Source organism: Gorilla gorilla, chromosome 2 (genome assembly GCF_029281585.2).
Source record: "Gorilla gorilla gorilla isolate KB3781 chromosome 2, NHGRI_mGorGor1-v2.1_pri, whole genome shotgun sequence".
Lineage (NCBI taxonomy): Eukaryota > Metazoa > Chordata > Mammalia > Primates > Hominidae > Gorilla > Gorilla gorilla.
In genome coordinates, this window is record NC_086017.1 from 190868381 (window position 1) to 190886718 (window position 18338).

Genomic DNA, 18338 nt, shown 5'->3' on the forward strand with positions numbered 1-18338 from the left:
CCCACCCACATCCTGCTGATTGGCCCATTTTACAGAGAGCTGATTGGTCCATTTTACAGAGAGCTGATTGGTCCATTTTACAGAGAGCTGATTGGTCCATTTTGACAGGGTGCTGATTGGTGCATTTACAATCCCTGAGCTAGACACAGAGTGCTGATTGGTGTATTTACAATCCTCTAGCTAGACATAAAAGTTCTCCAAGTTCCCACTAGATTCACTAGACACAGAGCACTGATTGGTGCGTTTACAAACCTTGAGCTAGACACAGAGTGCTGATTGGTGCCTTTACAAACCTTGAGCTAGAACAGAGTGCTGATTGGTGCGTTTACAATCCTTTAGCTAGTCACAAAAGTTCTTCAAGTCCCCACTAGATTAGCTAGATACAGTGCTGATTGGTGCGTTTACAAACCTTGAGCTAGATGCAGAGTGCTGATTGGTGCATTTACAAACCTTTAGCTAGACACAGAGTGCTGATTGGTGCATTTACAAACCTTTAGCTAGACACAGAGTGCTGATTGGTGCATTTACAATCCTTTAGCTAGACATAAAGGTTCTCGAAGTCCCCACCAGATTAGCTAGACACAGAGTACTGATCGGTGCATCCATGAACCCCAGGCTAGACACAGAGTGCTGATTGGTGCATATACAATCCTCCAGCTAGACTTAAAAGTTCTCCAAGTCCCCACCTGACTCAGGTGCCCAGCTGGCTTTGCCTAGTGGATCCTGTGCCAGGGCCGTGGGTGGAGCTGCCCGCCAGTTCCGCGCCACGCGCCTGCACTCCTCAGCCCTTGGGCGGTCGATGGGACTGGGCACTGCGGAGCAGGGGGCGGTGCCCCTCGGGGAGGCTCGGGCCACGCAGGAGCCCACCACGGTGGGGGCTCAGGCATGGCAGGCTGCAGGTCCCAAGGCCTGCCCTGTGGGGAGGCAGCTGAGGCCTGGCGAGAATTCGAGTGCAGTGCCGGCGGGCTGGCACTGCTGGCGGACCTGGCGCCCCCTCCACAGATGCTGGCCTGGGTGCAAAGCCCCTGACTGCTGAGCCCACGCTCACCCGGAACTCAGCACTGGCTCGCGAGCATTGTGCGCAGCCCCGGTTCCTGCCTGCGCCTCTCCCTCCACACCTTGCAAGCAGAGGGAGCTGGCTCCAGTCTGAGCCAGCCCAGAGAAGGGCTCCCACAGTGCAGCGGTGGGCTGAAGGGCTCCTCAAGCGTGGCCAGAGCAGACACCACGGTTGAGGAGGTGCTGAGAGCGAGCAAGGGCTGCCAGCACGTTGTCACCTCTCACCACCAGGTCCCACCTCCAACATTGGGGGTCACATTTCAACATGAGATTTGGAGGGGACAAACATCCAAACTATATCAAGTAGTAAATAGTGAGATGAACTAAGTTCATCCCCCTAGATCAGGAGCCAGCAACTTTTTTCTCTAATGAACCAGATAATACATCAGGTTTTGTGGGCCATATACATGTCTGTCTCATATTCTTCTCCGCTTTCTTCTCCTTGGCAGTACAGGAACAGGTTGTGGGCCAGATTTGTCTAATGAGTCACTTGCCAATCCCTCCCCTAGATAATCTTTGGGTGGCCTTACCTCTATATGACATTGAAAGGGTATGCTGCCCACCTCTTTTACCTTCCAAGTTTCATAAACTCTTTTTAAACAGTCCTTTCTCAAATAACAAAATCAAAGAGTACAATTGCTGTTAGGTTGGGTAGGGATGGTAGTGTCAACATTTGATGTTAAAAAATCTTCTTATTAGCAAGGTTGGGAAGATTTTCCTGGAGTTCAAAAAGGACAAGTTTTGTGGGGAGGAGAAGTGTTAGTTTCAGACACAGTTTAATTCTGCCCATTAGGAGGGACACTGTCCACTAGATGTGAGACATAGTGGTTTTGTCAGTTTTGTCTAATTCTTCCAGGTACTTTGAAGGTTTTTCTGTTGAAAGTTTTTCTAACATTTTTCAAATGTTAGAAATTCCTTTTTAAGTAAATAGAAAAGGCAGCTTGAGATGAGATAAACATTTCAAAATTTTGACTTTCATCAGAAAAACTTAAATATTTTTTAGTGTGTGTTTTTTGGAGCGTGTTTTAGAGTGCTGGGTTTTTTGTTTTTTTTTTTTTTTTTTTTTTTTTTTGGGAGGACATCTCTGGGAACTTAGAGAAGAATCAACAGTAGCTTCTCTCTCTGGTGAATTCACCTTGACTTTCTCTTTGGAGACAAATATAAATTGAGATTTATTACCTGTTTAGTTTTTGAAAATGGGTTGAGAGAGATTCTCTTTTGTTGTTGTTTCCTAGCAGGAGGTCGTGAATAATGCATGGAGCAGTTGCTTATATTGATAAACATGGTTAATTTAAATAATAGGACTAAGATTTATGCTAACCTTTTAAATTTTATTTTTGTGGTTCTGAGTATGTACATGAGTTGTTTTTAAACAAAGAGAGGAAAATGCTTTTGGGGGGGCTTTAGTGACATGTTTGGATATAGTGGGATGTACGGATTTGTCCTTTCTCTGTGTCTGTTTTGTCAACCCATTGGCTGTGTTGGTATCTGTGCTGTGTTTCACTGATGTGACCCTGTCTTATGGTGGAAGTGGTGCGATCTCGGCTCACTGCAGCCTCGACCCCCTGGGCTCCAGCAATTCTCCCACCTCCGTCTCCAGAGTAGCTGCGACTACAGGTGCACGCCACCATGCCTGGCTAATTTTTTTGTATTTGTAGAGACAGGGTTTTGCCATGTTGCCCAGGCTGGTCTCAAACTCCTGAGCACAAGCAATTCATCCACCTTGCCTCCCAAAGTGCTGAGATTACAGGCGTTTGCCACCATGCCTGGCGTGTATCCTCTCTTCATTTCATAAAAATTCTTAGAGAGCAGCCACATTTTTGGGAGAGCAGTACTGTCTCTTAAATTTAAGATTAGGAATTTGATACAGAATTATTCCAAAAGGGCTTAAAAAGCCAACAGGGGCCAAGAAACACAAGGATCTCAGCTCACTCCCTTTCTTGCTTACATAGGGAGGTAAAGGTGGGTTCTTAGTGTGGGAGATAGAACTGGAGGGCAGACAAGGGTAAGGTGCCTGGATCACTGTTTCAAAAATAAATACCAGGCAAAATGATTATCATTTACAACTGTTTTTGCCTGGCTTCTGATTTCAAACCTGGGATTTTTTTCTTTTCTTTTTTTTTCAGTTGATGTGATAGCTAGCAACAGAAATTTAGTTAATTATGGGAAAGGCAATCTTCTCGGATTCATTTCTGATTAAATAATTATTTCACCAGTTTATACCCCAATTTATGCTTTGGTAGGAGGTTTACAAAAATATATACACTATAAGAAGATACAAAACAAGTGAGGAAATGAAGCGAAAGGAGTCATTCCTTCATTCATTCATTTATTTATACATTTAACAGATACTTATTGAGTACTTACAGTGTGCAAAGCACTGTTCTCTGTGCCTGAATACTCAGTAAACAAAACAAACTCCCTGTCCTTATGGAGCCTATTCTAGCCTGGGGTAAAAGCTGATAGACAATAAATACATGCACAAGTAAGAATGTGACATGGCGGCTGGGCATAGTGGCTCACACCTGTAATCCCAGCACTTTGGGAGGCCGAAGTGGGTGGATTACCTGAGGTCAGGCATTCGAGACCAGCCTGGCCAGCATGGCGAAACCCCATCTCTACTAAAAATGCAAAAAAATTAGCCGGGCATAGTGGCGCGTGCCTGTAGTCCCAGCTACTTGGGAGGTTGAGGCAGGAGAATTGCTTGAATCCGGGAGGCGGAGGTTGCAGTGAACCGAGATCACGCCATTGCATTCCAGCCTGGGTAACAAGGGCAAAACTCCGACTCAAAGAAAAAAAAAAAGAATGCGACATGGCAGGTGTTACTTTCTGCTGTATGGACAGGAAAGCAGGATAAGGGAAACGAGAGCAACAGGAGTGAGGGCGGGGGTGGAAGGAGGGTTACTATTTATAAGGAAGGTTCAGGAAGGCCTCTCTGATGAGGTGACATTTGGACCTGAGATCTCAATGAAGTGATGAGTGAGTCACATGACATCTGAAAAAAGAGAGTTTCAGAAAGAAAGAGCAGCAGGTATAAAGGCTTGAAGGTATAACAGCTTGAAGGTCAGGGCTTGCCAAGCATGTTTGAGGAGCAGCCAGGAGGCCAAGGTAGCTGGACCAGAGTAAGGGGGATGAGGAGAGGAGGTAAGAGGATTTCATAGGCCACTGCAAGAGTGAGATTTTACTCAGTGATACAGAGAGCCACTGGAGGGTTTTGGGGGCCGAGTAATGACCACAATTTGACTTCCATTAAAAAAAAAAAGACTAATGGGCCTGGCGCGGTGGCTCATGCCTGTAATTCCAGCACTTTGGGAGGCCGAGATGGGCAGATCATGAGGTCAGGAGATCGAGACCATCCTGGCTAACATGGTGAAACCCTGTCTCTACTAAAAATACAAAAACATTAGCCAGGCATGGTGGCACGCACCTGTAACACCACTTGGGAGGCTGAGGTAGGAGAATCACTTGAAGCCAGGAGGTGGAGGTTGCAGTGAGCCGAGATCGCGCCACTGCACTCCAGACTGGGTGACAGAGTGAGACTCCATGTCAAACAACAACAACAAAAAAAGAGAACAATAGAGTGCAGCCAGAAAGACAGCTGCACCCTCGCACGTTCATGGGCAACCTGGCACTAAACCATTGGTAGATGACCTGCTTCTGGGTCGGGGTTTTGTATGTAGCAGAGCAGCTCCCTTGCTGCAATCTATTGAAAGTCAGCCTTTGACACAAGGGTTTGTAAAAAAAAAAAAAAAAAAAAAAGAAGAAAAAGAAAAAAAACCACTCTGGCAGCTATGGTGAGAATAGTTGGTGGGGGGAAGGGAGGAAGCAGGGAGTCCAATTAAGAGGCCATTGTAGTAATTCAGACAAGATATTATGGTGACTTGGATGAGGGGTTACAAGTGGAGATTGTATGAAGCATTTGGATTCTAGATACAGGATTTGCTGATGGATTGGACTTTGTCTTGCTTATTGATAAAGGGTGTGAGAGAGAAGGCAAGATTTTGTCCTGAGTTATTGGAAGAATGGAATTGCCATTGACTGCGATAGATAAGGCTGAGGGGAGAATGATGAGCAAACTAGGAATGGAAGAGATCTTCCTCAACGTGATAAAATGTATCTACAAAAACCCCACAGTTCACCTTACACTTAATGTGAAAGACTGAATGCTTTCCTCCTAAGATCAGGAAGAAGATAAGGATGCCTGCTTTTGACACTTCTGTTTAACATTGTACAGGAGGTTCTAGCCATTGCAGTTAGGCAAGAAAAAGAAGTAAAAGTTATTTGGATTATCAAGGAAGAAGTAAAACTGTCTCTATTTGCAGATGACATAATCTCATATATAGAAAGTCCAGAGGAATCGACTAAAAAATGATTAGAACTAACAAATGAGTTCAGCAAGGTTGCAGGAAACGAGATCAATATACAAAATTAAATTATATTTCTATACACTAACAATGAACATTCCAGAAATGAAATTAAGAAAACAATATCATTTACTGCCATAGACTAACATGATATCAGCCAGAGAGAGAGAGAGAGAGAGAGAGAGAGAGAGAGAGAGAGAGAGAGAGAGAGAGAGTCTGGATAGAGCGGGGAAGAAGAAGGTTTGAACCCCAGATCACCAAAATTCAAAGGTCGGGGAGATGAAGGGAAGCAGTAAGGCAGTAAGGCAGTAAGGCAGCTGTACAACCAAGAGAGTCATGTCCTGGAGGCAAGTATTTGAGAACGGAGGTCATCAACAGAATGTGATGCTGCTGAAGAGTGAGTAAGATGAGGACTAGGGATTGACAGCTGAGTAAGTTGAATGAGCCTGAGTGAAAAGCAGGAGAGAAAGAATGAGAGACAGAGGGGTAAGAGAAAAACTCTGTCCAGAACCAATACTTTTTTTGGAAAATGTAGTAAAAGTGGAGCACTAGCAAAATCAATATGCAAGCCCATTTTTTTCCTTATTAAATTCAATAGCCATACATTTTACTCTCATTTACTCTAAAGTCTTGTAAATGTGTTCTCTCAGTTTCCATACTACCTCATTGTAGTCTGTAACGGTTTGCTGAGTGGACTGGTACTTGTCCATGGAAGCCACTTTGGCAACATGAACTAAAATGGATTCAACATGGATATCATAGAGTACTGGGTATGATGCAAGAGGTACCTGTTAGAGAATAAACATTGGTCTCATCCTCTCAGAGGCCGTATATCTCTTTGTTCAGAAAACATGAAGCCTGAAGTTTGGTCCCACATACGTTATAATCATGAGCAAGTGAAAAATCTTGCACAAAGCATTATCCTTTTCTATAAATGATAACAGCTATCTGCTCTCTTCCTTATAATTTTGACATTTGTTTGGTATTTCAGTCTGAATTGCTCATTTAAGTTTTATACAACCCTGCAAAGTGGGTGGATTTTTTTTTTTTTTAATCCCCTCAAAGAAACAGGCTCAGAAAGAGGAAACAACTTGTCCACCCTCGTGCTATTTGGAAGTGATAGAGCCAGAACTACCCTTTTAGATCCGTAAGCTTGCCACCAGACCAGGCTGTGGGATTTTTTAAATCCCTTTCCACATTTGAATTTAACATCAGCTGTGCTTTGATAATTTATGTCCTATTTTTGTGATCACAAATTTGCAGGTTGAGTTTAGTGTCACTCTGAGTATGTGTGTGTTGTAAACATAGCAAGGTAAATAGACCTTGTCTTTCAAATCTAAACAGTTGCTGGATTATACTATGGTTGGTTTTAAATTCTAACCAGAAGTGCTCTTCATTCTGGAAATGCTGCCTTGTAACTGAGTTGTTTCCTCTTTCACAGCATATGAGCTATTTGCATTCATCAGTCACATGGGAACATCCACAATGAGTGGTCATTACATTTGCCATATCAAAAAGGAAGGAAGGTGAGTCATTTTTAGAAGGTAAATGATAGCTGTGATTTATTGAGTACCTACTATATGCCAGGCACTCTCCTAGGTACATTGTATGTTATCTTATTTGGTTCTCACGTTGGTCTTGTAAAGGGTATACTGTTAACGCCCTTTTGCACATCAAGACACTGAGACTCAGGGAGGCCGAATAGCTTGACCTTAGCTAGTAAGTAGCTGTGTGAGAGCTGATATTCAAAGCCACTTTCAACTATCATACCAAGGTGACCTCCCAAAATAAAGATGCATCCTGCAGCAGAATGTATGCTGTAATTGGAACCTCCCTAGGATTGCCATATTTAGCCAACAAAAGGAAATAAGACAGGAAAAACCAGGATGCCCTATTAAATTTGAATTTCAGATAAATAATGAATAATTTTTTAGTATAAATAAATTTCAAATATTCTATGTCCCAAATATTATATGGGGCATGCTTCTACTGAAATTTCTTATTGCTTACCTGATAATCAGATGTAACTGGGTTTTACCTGTGTTTTATCTGGCAGCTCTAAACCTTCAGTGCTTTGCCTTACTACAGCCTTGCAGTTGGCTTCTCAGCCTTCTTAAGTAGAATTGTTAAGTGTGTAGTGAACCGGAAATGAGACAGTTGTGGAATGAAAGGCTGCGGCTTTCTTCAGAACCTTCTCCCTGGGCTGGATCCATACAGGACCCACTGGTGCCCTTCCTGCAACTCCAAACTGAGTAGCCTGTGGGTTGGCACTTCTGCTTGAGGGCAGTGCTCAGGCCATGTGGATGCTGGAGAAATGCCTGAGGGTGGCCTCTTGCTCCATGGCTCCCACTGCAGGAGTGGCCATTTCCCACCTGGACTCCACTGTGTTCTTTTGTGGTGTGTCTTTTTAGTTTTGTCTTCTTAACTTGGTAAAATAGTTGAGCACAGGAATTTATCTCTTTTTTTTGAGATGGAGTTTCACTCTTATTGCCCAGGCTGGAGTGCAATGGCACAATCTCAGCTCATTACAACCTCCGCCTCCCAAATTCAAGCGATTCTCCTGCCTCAGTCTCCCAGGTAGCTGGGATTACAGGCATGTGCTATCATGACTGGCTAGGTTTGTATTTTTAGTAGAGATGGGGTTTCACTATGTTGGTCAGGCTGGTCCCAAACTCCTGACCTCAAGTGATCCACCCGCCTTGGCCTCCCAAAGTGCTGAGATTACAGGTGTGAGTCACCGCACCCGGCTGGGACTTAATCTTTGTAGTGAATTGTTTTTATTACAAACACGATAGCTCTTTAAAAAACACTTTATGGAATGAAGTCAAAGAAAATAAAATAAAAATGCTTTTTAAAAGAAAAATAGCTTAATTATAATTTTAAAAGCAATAAAATTCATAGTAAATAATTTATAAATATAAAAATATACAAAGAATATGTACCCTGGAAGCCTAACAATAACCATTGTCTATATTTTGATATACTTTTCTTTGTTTTATTGTCTCACTGGAAGAAAGTATATATATGTCTATATGCACACATACTACATATAAATAAACACACGTATTTACAACTTAACTAAAAGCTTAAAGTATGTGCAGAGTGCATACAATTTTTTAACCAGTACTTTCCCATTTCATATTATATCATGGTTATTTTCTCACTTTGCCAAATATTCTTTGAAGAAATTTTAATAGTTCTATAATAGTTCACTGCATGGATTTTTTTTAAAATTCTGGTTTTAAGCTAGTTTTATACCTAAGACTGAAATAAGCATTGTTGTACATAATTCTTTGACTCAATTTCTCAGGCTATCTATGGATTTCTATAAAGGGAGTTATGGGATCAAAGGTTAAAATGTTTGGAGGTTCCTGATACATTTTAGTAACTACTTTTTGATTGAGCTTAAGAATCGAAAAGCAGTTGTAGCTGGGTATGATGGCGTGTGCCTGTGTTCCCAGCTACTCCAGAGGCTGAAGCGAGAGGATCCCTTGAGCCCAGGAGTTCGAAGCTTCAGATTGTGCTACCTTACTCCAGCCTGGGGAATAGAATTAGGCCTTGTCTCTTAAAAAAAAAAAAAAAAAAGCAGTTGTGATTCCCTACCAGCATTCTGTCCCTTTTTATACAACGAACTTGAGTATAGTACCTTAAAACATCATGGTTAAGTGTTGTGCGCCGTATGATTTAGTGACTTCTTTCTGTAAAGTTTCCTGGAACTGACTTAAATCCATCAAATGCTTCTGTCTTGTTTTCAGATGGGTGATTTACAATGACCACAAAGTTTGTGCCTCAGAAAGGCCCCCTAAAGACCTGGGCTACATGTACTTTTACCGCAGGATACCAAGCTAAACCTCAAATATAAAAATTGGCGAAAAGAAGCCATACGCCTTTTTAATTTGCCAAAAAAAAAAAAAAAAAAAGAAGAAGAAGAAGTTGAAACAACTAGACGTGAAGGAATATATGGGGTATTTATCGTTTATTTAAAGAGCACGATCAGTTGACACCTTCTGAAATAGAACTGAGAAGAAATTTCTATTAGTGATGATACACTATTATATTGTAGATAGTTTTTATAAATGTTCAAAAAGATGATGATATTTAAAAACAAAAAAAGTATTCATATTGCTGGTGGAGGATCTGCCATCAGCACATAAAAAATGGGGATGTGCCCCCAGCCCTCTATTTTGCTTTGGGGGTCAGTGGTAGTGGCCTCTGGAGAAACCAAATAATGTGGCCAGTGGTGTGGCCTTACCCGCAACAAATGAAAAGCCCACTTGTGTTTCATATAGAAAATCAGCAGTTGGGTGGGGCTTTATTTGTGACATAATTTTTTTCATGACATACAATAATTTCTGATGTATCCATGTAGATATTATGCTCTGTCCATAATAGAGCCTCTGCAATGAAAGATATTTTTAATTTGTCACATTAAAATTCATAATACGATTGTGTGAATGTGTGTGAGACTGACTGAGAGTGTGAGACTTTTACTAGAAAAGTGAGTCCACTAGAAAATCTGTGACAAGTTGGTTTTTAAAGTCTGAACAGTTGATATTAAGCATATCTGAAAAAAGCAAGTAAATATTTTAACAAAACTATGACTCAGGAACCTTCGAGAAGATTAGTTCCCCACTTAGATTTTTAAGGAGTAAAAAGGGCTGAGTTATGCCTTTAAGTGCCGTCAAGAATTCACTTGGGTTTGGGACATTTGCTGGTGTAATGCTAGATGCCCACAGCAGCATAATATTGTACTTTGTCAAAGGTAGGTAAATTCTCTGTTTCTCAGCAGCCCTTTCCCCAAAAGATATGGTGTTTATTTTTAGTTAAAATAGCTAATCTCTTTTTACCATCTCACATGATAACTCTTTGGAGTCATGTCAAGTGCCCCAAATTTGTCTGTGATTTTCCCATCTCTGAGCTCTTTATCTGCGTCCATTTCCTTGTTTTTCTGGGGCCAGAGTCTCATCTCTGCCTTTTTTTGGTGTATCACCTTCTGACTTGCCTTCATTGCTTGTCTGATGTGACCAACAGTGTGATCTTGGACACTCTAAGGATTTTAGATGCAAAGAAACTTTTATACGACATTATGAAAGACTATCCTTTCCATTTTGGTTATTTCAGCATTTTAGTTGCAACCTGGGATTAGATTAGAGTTTCCAACGTGATGAAAAGTGGAATGATAGCATTCTATAATTTCTATAATTTTCCTACTGGTCCGTACCAAATTCTAGAGTCTCTGGAGTTGCTATTTCAGATTATTTGGTCAAATGAAAAAGAATTTATTGCTGTCTGTTTAACATGTATCTGTTTGGTTGAAAGGATCTTTTTAGAAACTGTAGGAAAATAAACAGAACCAACCAGGTGAAACAAAGCACAGACATTGGATTAGGATGTAGTGAGTTGTGAACAATCAGGATTCTGGGTGTGATGGGGGGCCCTGTCTCATAGGTGATCCTTTGGTGCCATGTGACCGAGAGACATGGTGTCTAAGGCCCATGGCCTGGAGACCTGGGTGCTGCTCCTAGCTGACTGTGGACCTTGGGCAAGTCCTTCATCCTTCCTGTGCCTCACTGTCCTCATCTGAACAATGGTATGATGACACCTGCCCTCTCTTTCAATCATGCTTTGAGGATACAGTGAGATTGGTTACAGTGAACCTTCAATGAGTAGAATGTGGTATGCCATGGTGGGTTATAGTAGATGGTGCTCCCTGCCTTTTCTCCTCTGTTTTCCTCAATTTGGGAACAAATGAGATTGGCAGAAGGAGGGAGCTCACGGTGCAGTACTTTTCTACCAAAGTGTGCCCACTGGTGTCACCTCCTAATGTTAACTTGGATTTCCTAAAGCAGTCCCACTCTGTTATGAGAGTCACTGACTCCCATGGACATCCCCACAGTAAGCAGCCTTACAAAATCCAGTCCCCTTAGGGCAGAGTGAGTGTCATAGAATAATGACTCCAAACCCACGTCAAAAATGGCTTGTTTTCAGCGATGTTATAAAACAAAGGCCTGTTTTTTGGAATTGGGGGTGACTGGGTGGTTTGGATTGAAATGTGGACAAAGATAGCATGTGTATTTTGAATAAAATAAAAATTTTGTAATAAAACTTTGAAAAATCAGTGATGTAAAATCAATATTTAAGACTACAGGCTATAAATTGTTTGATTTCATTAACTAGCCCTTTTGATGCCTAGACATGTTGTAAAAAAATTGTGCTATGGCTGCCTTTTCTTCTGCCTCACAACACAAAGGGCTATTTCTACAAGGCAAAGTTTTGTATATGTGCTATTCTTTACTTCAGATTGAGAGTTGGGAAAAACTGGAGTAAATAATGGGTTTCTTACTTGCTTAAAAGCATATTTATATGTGTATCTCAATATATACAATGCAGGTTCCCCTATAAAAGTCTGGAATGTACTGCTTAATTTTACACTTGTGTGGACACGATTATTTGTGACTGAAAAGTGGAATAACGTGTGGATTTTGTCAACTCATTATCAGTCTGTTAGCAGTCCTCTATGTGAGGCATGGTGGTCTAATTGTGAAATTCTCCCTGTATATGGGTGTCTGTGTGAAAGACAGCACTTTCTTCCTGTAAATATCTTTTGATATCCATTTATGTAGAATTCCAATGAATGTGTCTTTGGAAAAGGTAATGTATCAAAGTTTTTATTTTGCCAACTAATCTAAATGCCCATATAACTAATCAGAAATCCAGTTTGGTTCAGATTGGGATTTTCTTTTAAAGAAAAAAAAAGTATGCAGAAAAGACTATTGGAAGAATCATGTGTTAGTGACACTTTACATCAACGTTGCTTCAATATTTTGGAATTGACCAGGCTGCTGTCTCCTACCTGCAAGAGAATGTGCCTGACATTTCCCAGTGCTTACTTTGGGCTATAGGAAGTCCAACGGGGATAGCTCGAGCCTCTTGCTCCCTGAGTCATTTATTCCCTTTACCTGAACAGAGCCTTACCTGCAATTCATAGTGAGAGCACCTGGGTCTGTATCCTGACTCCACTCTAAGTGAGGTGGGACTGAATCACTGTACCTCTCTGGGCCTTTTCATTTGAAACAAGTGGGTTAGACTAGATTAGCTCCAAAGTCCTCTCTTGCCCTAACATTTTATTTTTATTTTCCTGTGGTTACCACTAGGGTCTGACATGTAAAATGTGAGGGATCACTTAGAGGTTTGGATGTTATATTTTTGCATTGTTACAGCTTATACTCCCCAGTTGAGGACCTGTGTCATTCTTAGTGGCCCCACCACCCCTGTTTGTATTCCTGCTCCACTTATCTATACTTTTTTGGGTAATCATCCCACTTTTTTTTTTTCTTGAGACGGAGTCTCGCTGTGTTGCCAAGGCTGGAGTACAGTGGTGCAATCTCAGCTCACTGCAGCCTCCTCCCCCTGGGTTCAAGTGATTCTCCTGCCTCAGCTTCCCAAGTAGCTGGGATTACTGGCGCACGCCACTACGCCCGGCTAATTTTTGTATTTTTAGTAGAGACAGGGTTTTGCCATGTTGGCCAGGCCGGTCTTGAACTCTTGACCTCAACCTGCCTCAGCCTCCCAAAGTGCTGGGATTACATGCATGAGCTACCACGTCCGGCCCCACTTTTTTTCTACTCTTGAAACAAACAACTTTCCAGTCCATGAGGTACTTTGGCTCCATCCCCCTCAAAAACAAAACAAAAAATCCATTTAAAGTGTCCTCCTAGAAAAGCCTCAGAACTGCTTTCAACTAAATCTGTCACCTTTATAGAATATTTTGAAATTCTGGAAGAGGATGGGAAACAAAATTCTAATTTAGCTAGAGCTGTGATCCCCAAATAAGTGCTGACAAAATTGTCTACCACAGAAAGGCCGTCCTTGTCATCTTGTAGGCATCACTGCTGCTAAATCACATCAGTACAGGCCTTCTGTGGGGAGATGGCAGGGGGCAGGGGCAGGACCAGGGGATGGGATTAGATAAAGTGTGATAATGTCCTTTAGATAAAAGAAATGTCCTTTAGATAAAACCTTGTTCTACGCTATAGAACAAGGTTCTGTACTCTTGAGTTGGTGTCTGAGATCACCTGCACAGTGTTACAGAGATTTTCCACTCCATAAATCACTCTAAAAGAGTTTGCATAAGACTCTGTAGACCTGTGCTATTCAATGTGGCAGTCAACAGCCATATGTGGCGATGACTACTCAAAATTTGGCTTGTTCAAATCGAGACTGTGTTGTACACATACAATACACATCAGATTTTGAAGGCTTGGTACCAAAAAGGAATTTAAAATATTTCACCAATATTTCATATTGATAACATGCTGAAATGACACTATTTTGGATGTATTAAGTCAAATATTAACAATTTAATATATTTATATAATTGAAATTAAAATTCTTTTCACCCATTTTTATTTTTTAAAAAATGTGGCCCCTAAGGAACTTAAAATTAGACATGTGGATAACGTTATACTTCTATTGGACAGCCCCCCTCTAGGCTTACGTGGTGTGGGGTAGGCAGTGAAATCCGTAAATAGGAAAGGCAATTCTGCAAAGTATCTAAATAGACAGAAACAACACAAATATTTTTGCTGGAGTCAGGAGCACTGTGAGGCACAGAACATCTCCCAGAAAGCAGATTTTTTTTTCTGCCGAAAAACCAATATATATATATATATGTATGATCCCAATTAAAAGACAAAAGCAAATGAGCCCCAAACTGCCTGTCTTCAGCTTTGCCTGGGAGCTGCTACCTTTGCTCTTCTAGCGTCTTCTAGGTGCCAGGGATATTAGCCACTTGAGGGTGTTGGGCATATTTGTTTCATTGTAGGCAAAATCCTCTTGTGGTTTCCCCTCCCCAGGTATTGTTGAGTCTGTTCAAAGCTGGGTGTGTTGAAACACTGCGCAAATCCTGCCACTCTTGATGTGCCGCTTGTCTCAGCCTTGGCAGAGGCTGAGTCTGTTCCTGTGCCCACCTGTCCAGCAGGTTTTGATGTTGGCTCCTGAAAGAGTTTGTATTTATTTTATTTTGCACTAGTCACAGTTGTTGTTAAACTGTATCAAATGTTTTGGGAGATTATTTGCCTGAGATGGAAAGAGAGATGGATGATTTATTGCTTCAGTTGTTTTAAATTAAAAGCTATTCTCACAATCTGAGGCCCTTTATGGCTCTTTTTTTCTTTAATTTTGAAAAATGCCAAGTAAACGGATTCTGCCATTGATTGTTTTCATCTGTCAGTGGAACAGGTAACTTGAGACAATGACTAATCTTATTTCTTTTTAGGGGTTCTTGGCGTTACCAGGCAGCCATCACAGTGGACCATCAGTGGTGGCACATTGTTACCTCTGTGGAGGAGGGAGGATTTGGGGCAGGGCGGAGTCTCCTGCCTTGGACTTTATCTGCTGGATGTCATGTCACAGATCTTTCTCTTTTTCCCTGGATCTTGGTTTGCTGACAGCCCCCTTAACACATATAAAAGCAGAGTGGGCACACGCTATGTCCAGAGACTTAGGCATTTCTATGACACTGTGTCTCTAAGGCGTATGAGTTCTCTCTTGCTGCTGTGACAAATTATCATGAACTCAGTGGCTTAAAATAATACATGTATTACTATGCAAATGGTCTTACAGGGCTAAAATCAAGGTGTTGGTAGGGAAGCTATAGGGGAGAATCAATTCCTGCTTTTTCTAGCTTCTAGAGTCTGCTCACCTTCCTGGGCTCCTGGGCTCCTTACAGCATTGGCATCACTGCAGCCCCTGCTTCCATTGTCACATCTGCCCTGGCTGACTTACTTCCCTCTTATAAAGACCCTTGTGGGCCAGGCATGGTGGCTCACACCTGTAATCTGAGCACTTTTTGAGAGGCCAAGCCGGGTGGTTCACTTGAGGCCAGGAGCTCAAGACTAGCCTGGCCAACATGGCAAAGCCCTGCCTCTACTAAAAATATAAAAATTAGCTGGGCATGGTGGTGCATGCCTGTAATCCCAGCTACATGGGAGGCTGAGGCAGGAGAATCACTTGAACCTGGGAGGCTGAGGCTGCAGTGAGCTGAGAGAGTGCCACTGCATTCCAGCCTGGGCAACAGAGTGAGACTCCAACTTAAAAAAAAAAAAAAAAGACCCTTGTGATTACATTGGTCTCACCCAGATAATCCAGAATATTCTTCTCAAGATCCTTAACGTAATCACACCTGGAAAGTTGCTGTTGCCATGTAAAGTAGTAACATATTCACAGATTTTGGGTATTAGCATGTGGACATCTTTGCTGAGGTATTATTTTGCCTACCACATAGGATATGTTAATCGGTGCTTAAAAATCCATTCGATGCTCAAATTTTTTAGAAGAATGAACATATGTATTTTAAAAATCCAAGCAAATGACCAGCTTCAGTGTTCTGCCATATGTTTTGATGAGGGGAATAAAACAGTGAGGGAATGATTGGGACAGTGAGGGAATGATTGGGATAGTGAAGGATTATTTGCCACCAGAGAATGCTGAAGCTTTTGGGACAATGTTTGCAAGCCCCCTTCTAACTCACCTCCATTTGCTATATCTCTTCGTGCCTAATGGGGGATTTTACCAGTGTGAACATGCACTGTTGAATTTTTGGTCCTGCTTTTCAAATGCTGTCAGTGACAAACTTCAGTTGTAGTGGGAAATTTAATAGGAAACAGTGAGCCATTCTCATCCCTCATGCAACCAGTCATTTAAAAATCAACTAGGAAAAGTCTTTCACTGTGGTAGGGAGGTAGGGCGGTATAATTGCAAGAGTGGAGGCATACAGACTTGAAGTCAAATCCTGTTTCCAACACAGACTAGCTGTGTGACGACTTTGGTAAACACATAATTTCCTGAGATTCAGTCTTTTCATCTGTGTAGTAGGCATAATAATAACTGAGGTGAGTTACATAAAGTATATGACAATCTGGTGAACACAGGGCATTTTTATGTCACATTTCCACCCATTTAGCATTGACTCTATGGAGGTTTTGACCCTTTGTTTTAATCTAAAAGATTTTTTTAAATATCAGAATTATACCAACATTGATGACTTTTTTCCAAGAGTATTTTTCTGGAGATAATTTCGTTAAGTCAGTTAATTTTGTTAATTTAAATAGTATGGCTCATCATTCAATAAATAGTAAACATCTACTATGTGCTATGTATTTTTTTCTTAGAAGATATCTGTAAATAAAGACATTATTCCTGCCTTTGTTGAGTCTTATTTTTTGGCAAGGAGAGACAGATAGTAAACATAAAAAATAAGTAGATTCTATAACAAGAGGTATTAAGTGCTATGGAAAAAAGAAAACACACCAGAGAGGTGAGGGTGCAGATTGCAGTATAAATAGCATACTTAGGAAACAAATAATCTGGAGGTGAGATTTGAACCAAGACCTGAAGGAAGTGAATGGACTCATCCAAGGGGATATTTGGGGAAAGAATATGCTTGGCAGAGGAATTAGCTGGTGCAAAGGCCCCACAGTGGGGCATGTCTGCTATGTCAGAGGAGCATCAAAAGGATGAGTATGGCTCAAGAGAATGGAGTGATGGGGAGAGTAATGGGAGAGGAGGTCAGAGAGGGGCCAGATTGCCTGGACCTGGGAGGCTTTGGGAAGGGCTTGACTCTAAAGTGCAATAGGAAGCTATTACAGGGCCTTGTGCGAGCAATGACCCAATCTGACTGAAGTTTCATAAATTCTTTGTTCAGACTAGATGGTAGGAAGGCAAGGATAAAGGTTGGGGCTCCTGTGGTCAGCAACGTGGGAGGATGATGGCTCAAACAGGGTGGGAGCAGTGAAGCTAGTGAGAATGGTCAGATTTGCGATACATTTAAAGGTAAGACCCTCAGGATTTCCTCATGCGTAGGATGTAGGGTATGAGGGAATTGAGAGTAGCTAAAGCTAACCCCAAAGTTTTTATCCTGAGGAACTGAAGAGTGTAGTTACAATCAACTAAGGTAGGGAAGGCTTAGTGGGATTGGGGTGGTAATGGTGGAGAAAGATGACCGGAAGTCCAGTTTAAGATGTGTTAAGTTTGAAACGCCTATTAGAACTCCGTGGTTGATGTTGAGTAGGAAGCTGGATATCCAACTGATTTTGGGAGAGAGTTCTGGACTAAAGATAGAAATTTGGGACTTGTTGGCATCTAGATGCTATTTGAAACAATGGGACTGGGTACAATCACCAATGGAGGAAGACAGGAAATAGAAGTCCAGGGACTGAACCCTAGGGGATTTCCACCTAAGAAGTCAGGCAGAGGACAAGCCAACAAAGGAGACTGAGAGGCATGACCGTCAAGGTGGAGGAAAGCCAAGAGCATGGTGCCTGGAGTGGAAGCCAGGAGAAGGAGGTGTCTTACTGAGGCGAGAGTGATCAACTTTCCAATACTCGTTAATAGGGTATGTAAGCTGAGGACTGACAATCAAGGTCCTGGGTGATCTCTGTGGGAATGGTTTTGGAAGCACGGTGAAAGGAGTGGATTGAAGAGAGAATGGGAGGAGGGGAATTGCAGATAGTGAATGCAGCCAACTCTTTGAGGAGTTTTACTACTATGGGAAGCAAAGACGGGAGTGGTGGCTGATGGGAAATGGGGTGAGGTCAAGAGAAGGTTTTTGTTTTTAAATGTGAGAAATAAGATGGTCAAATAGAAATAGAAATATTGAAGATGTAAGAGAGAGACGGAAGATGTCCTTGAGCTGATCTGATGTCCTTGAGCAGGGAAAAGGTGATGGGATCTGGTGCCAAAGTGGGGAGCTGATTTAGGCAAAGACATAGAAAGACCATGGCAATAGGAGGAAGGCAGAGACCAGGAGTGCAGCTGCTGGTGGTGAGGAGACACACTGCTGAGAGTCTGACAGTTCTCTTTTGCCTGCTTTATTTTCTCAGCAAAATAGGAAGCAAATCCATCAGCTGAGAGCGAGGA

The 18338-nt window shown here is 41.8% G+C and overlaps 1 protein-coding gene across 6 annotated transcripts in view; it reads left to right on the plus strand.

The window, feature by feature from the left end:
- The window catches only part of USP13 (ubiquitin specific peptidase 13), a 134404-nt gene extending 119839 nt beyond the window's left edge, over nt 1-14565 (plus strand). For all 6 annotated transcript variants that reach the window (XM_004038064.5, XM_063704406.1, XM_055381813.2 and 3 more), the window contains 2 exons: nt 6862-6946; nt 9176-14565. In XM_004038064.5, coding sequence (XP_004038112.4) covers nt 6862-6946; nt 9176-9269 — 179 coding nt within the window. In that variant the 3' untranslated portion in view covers nt 9270-14565. The remainder of the gene's footprint in view (nt 1-6861; nt 6947-9175) is intronic.
- The last annotated feature ends 3773 nt before the right edge of the window (nt 14566-18338 follow it).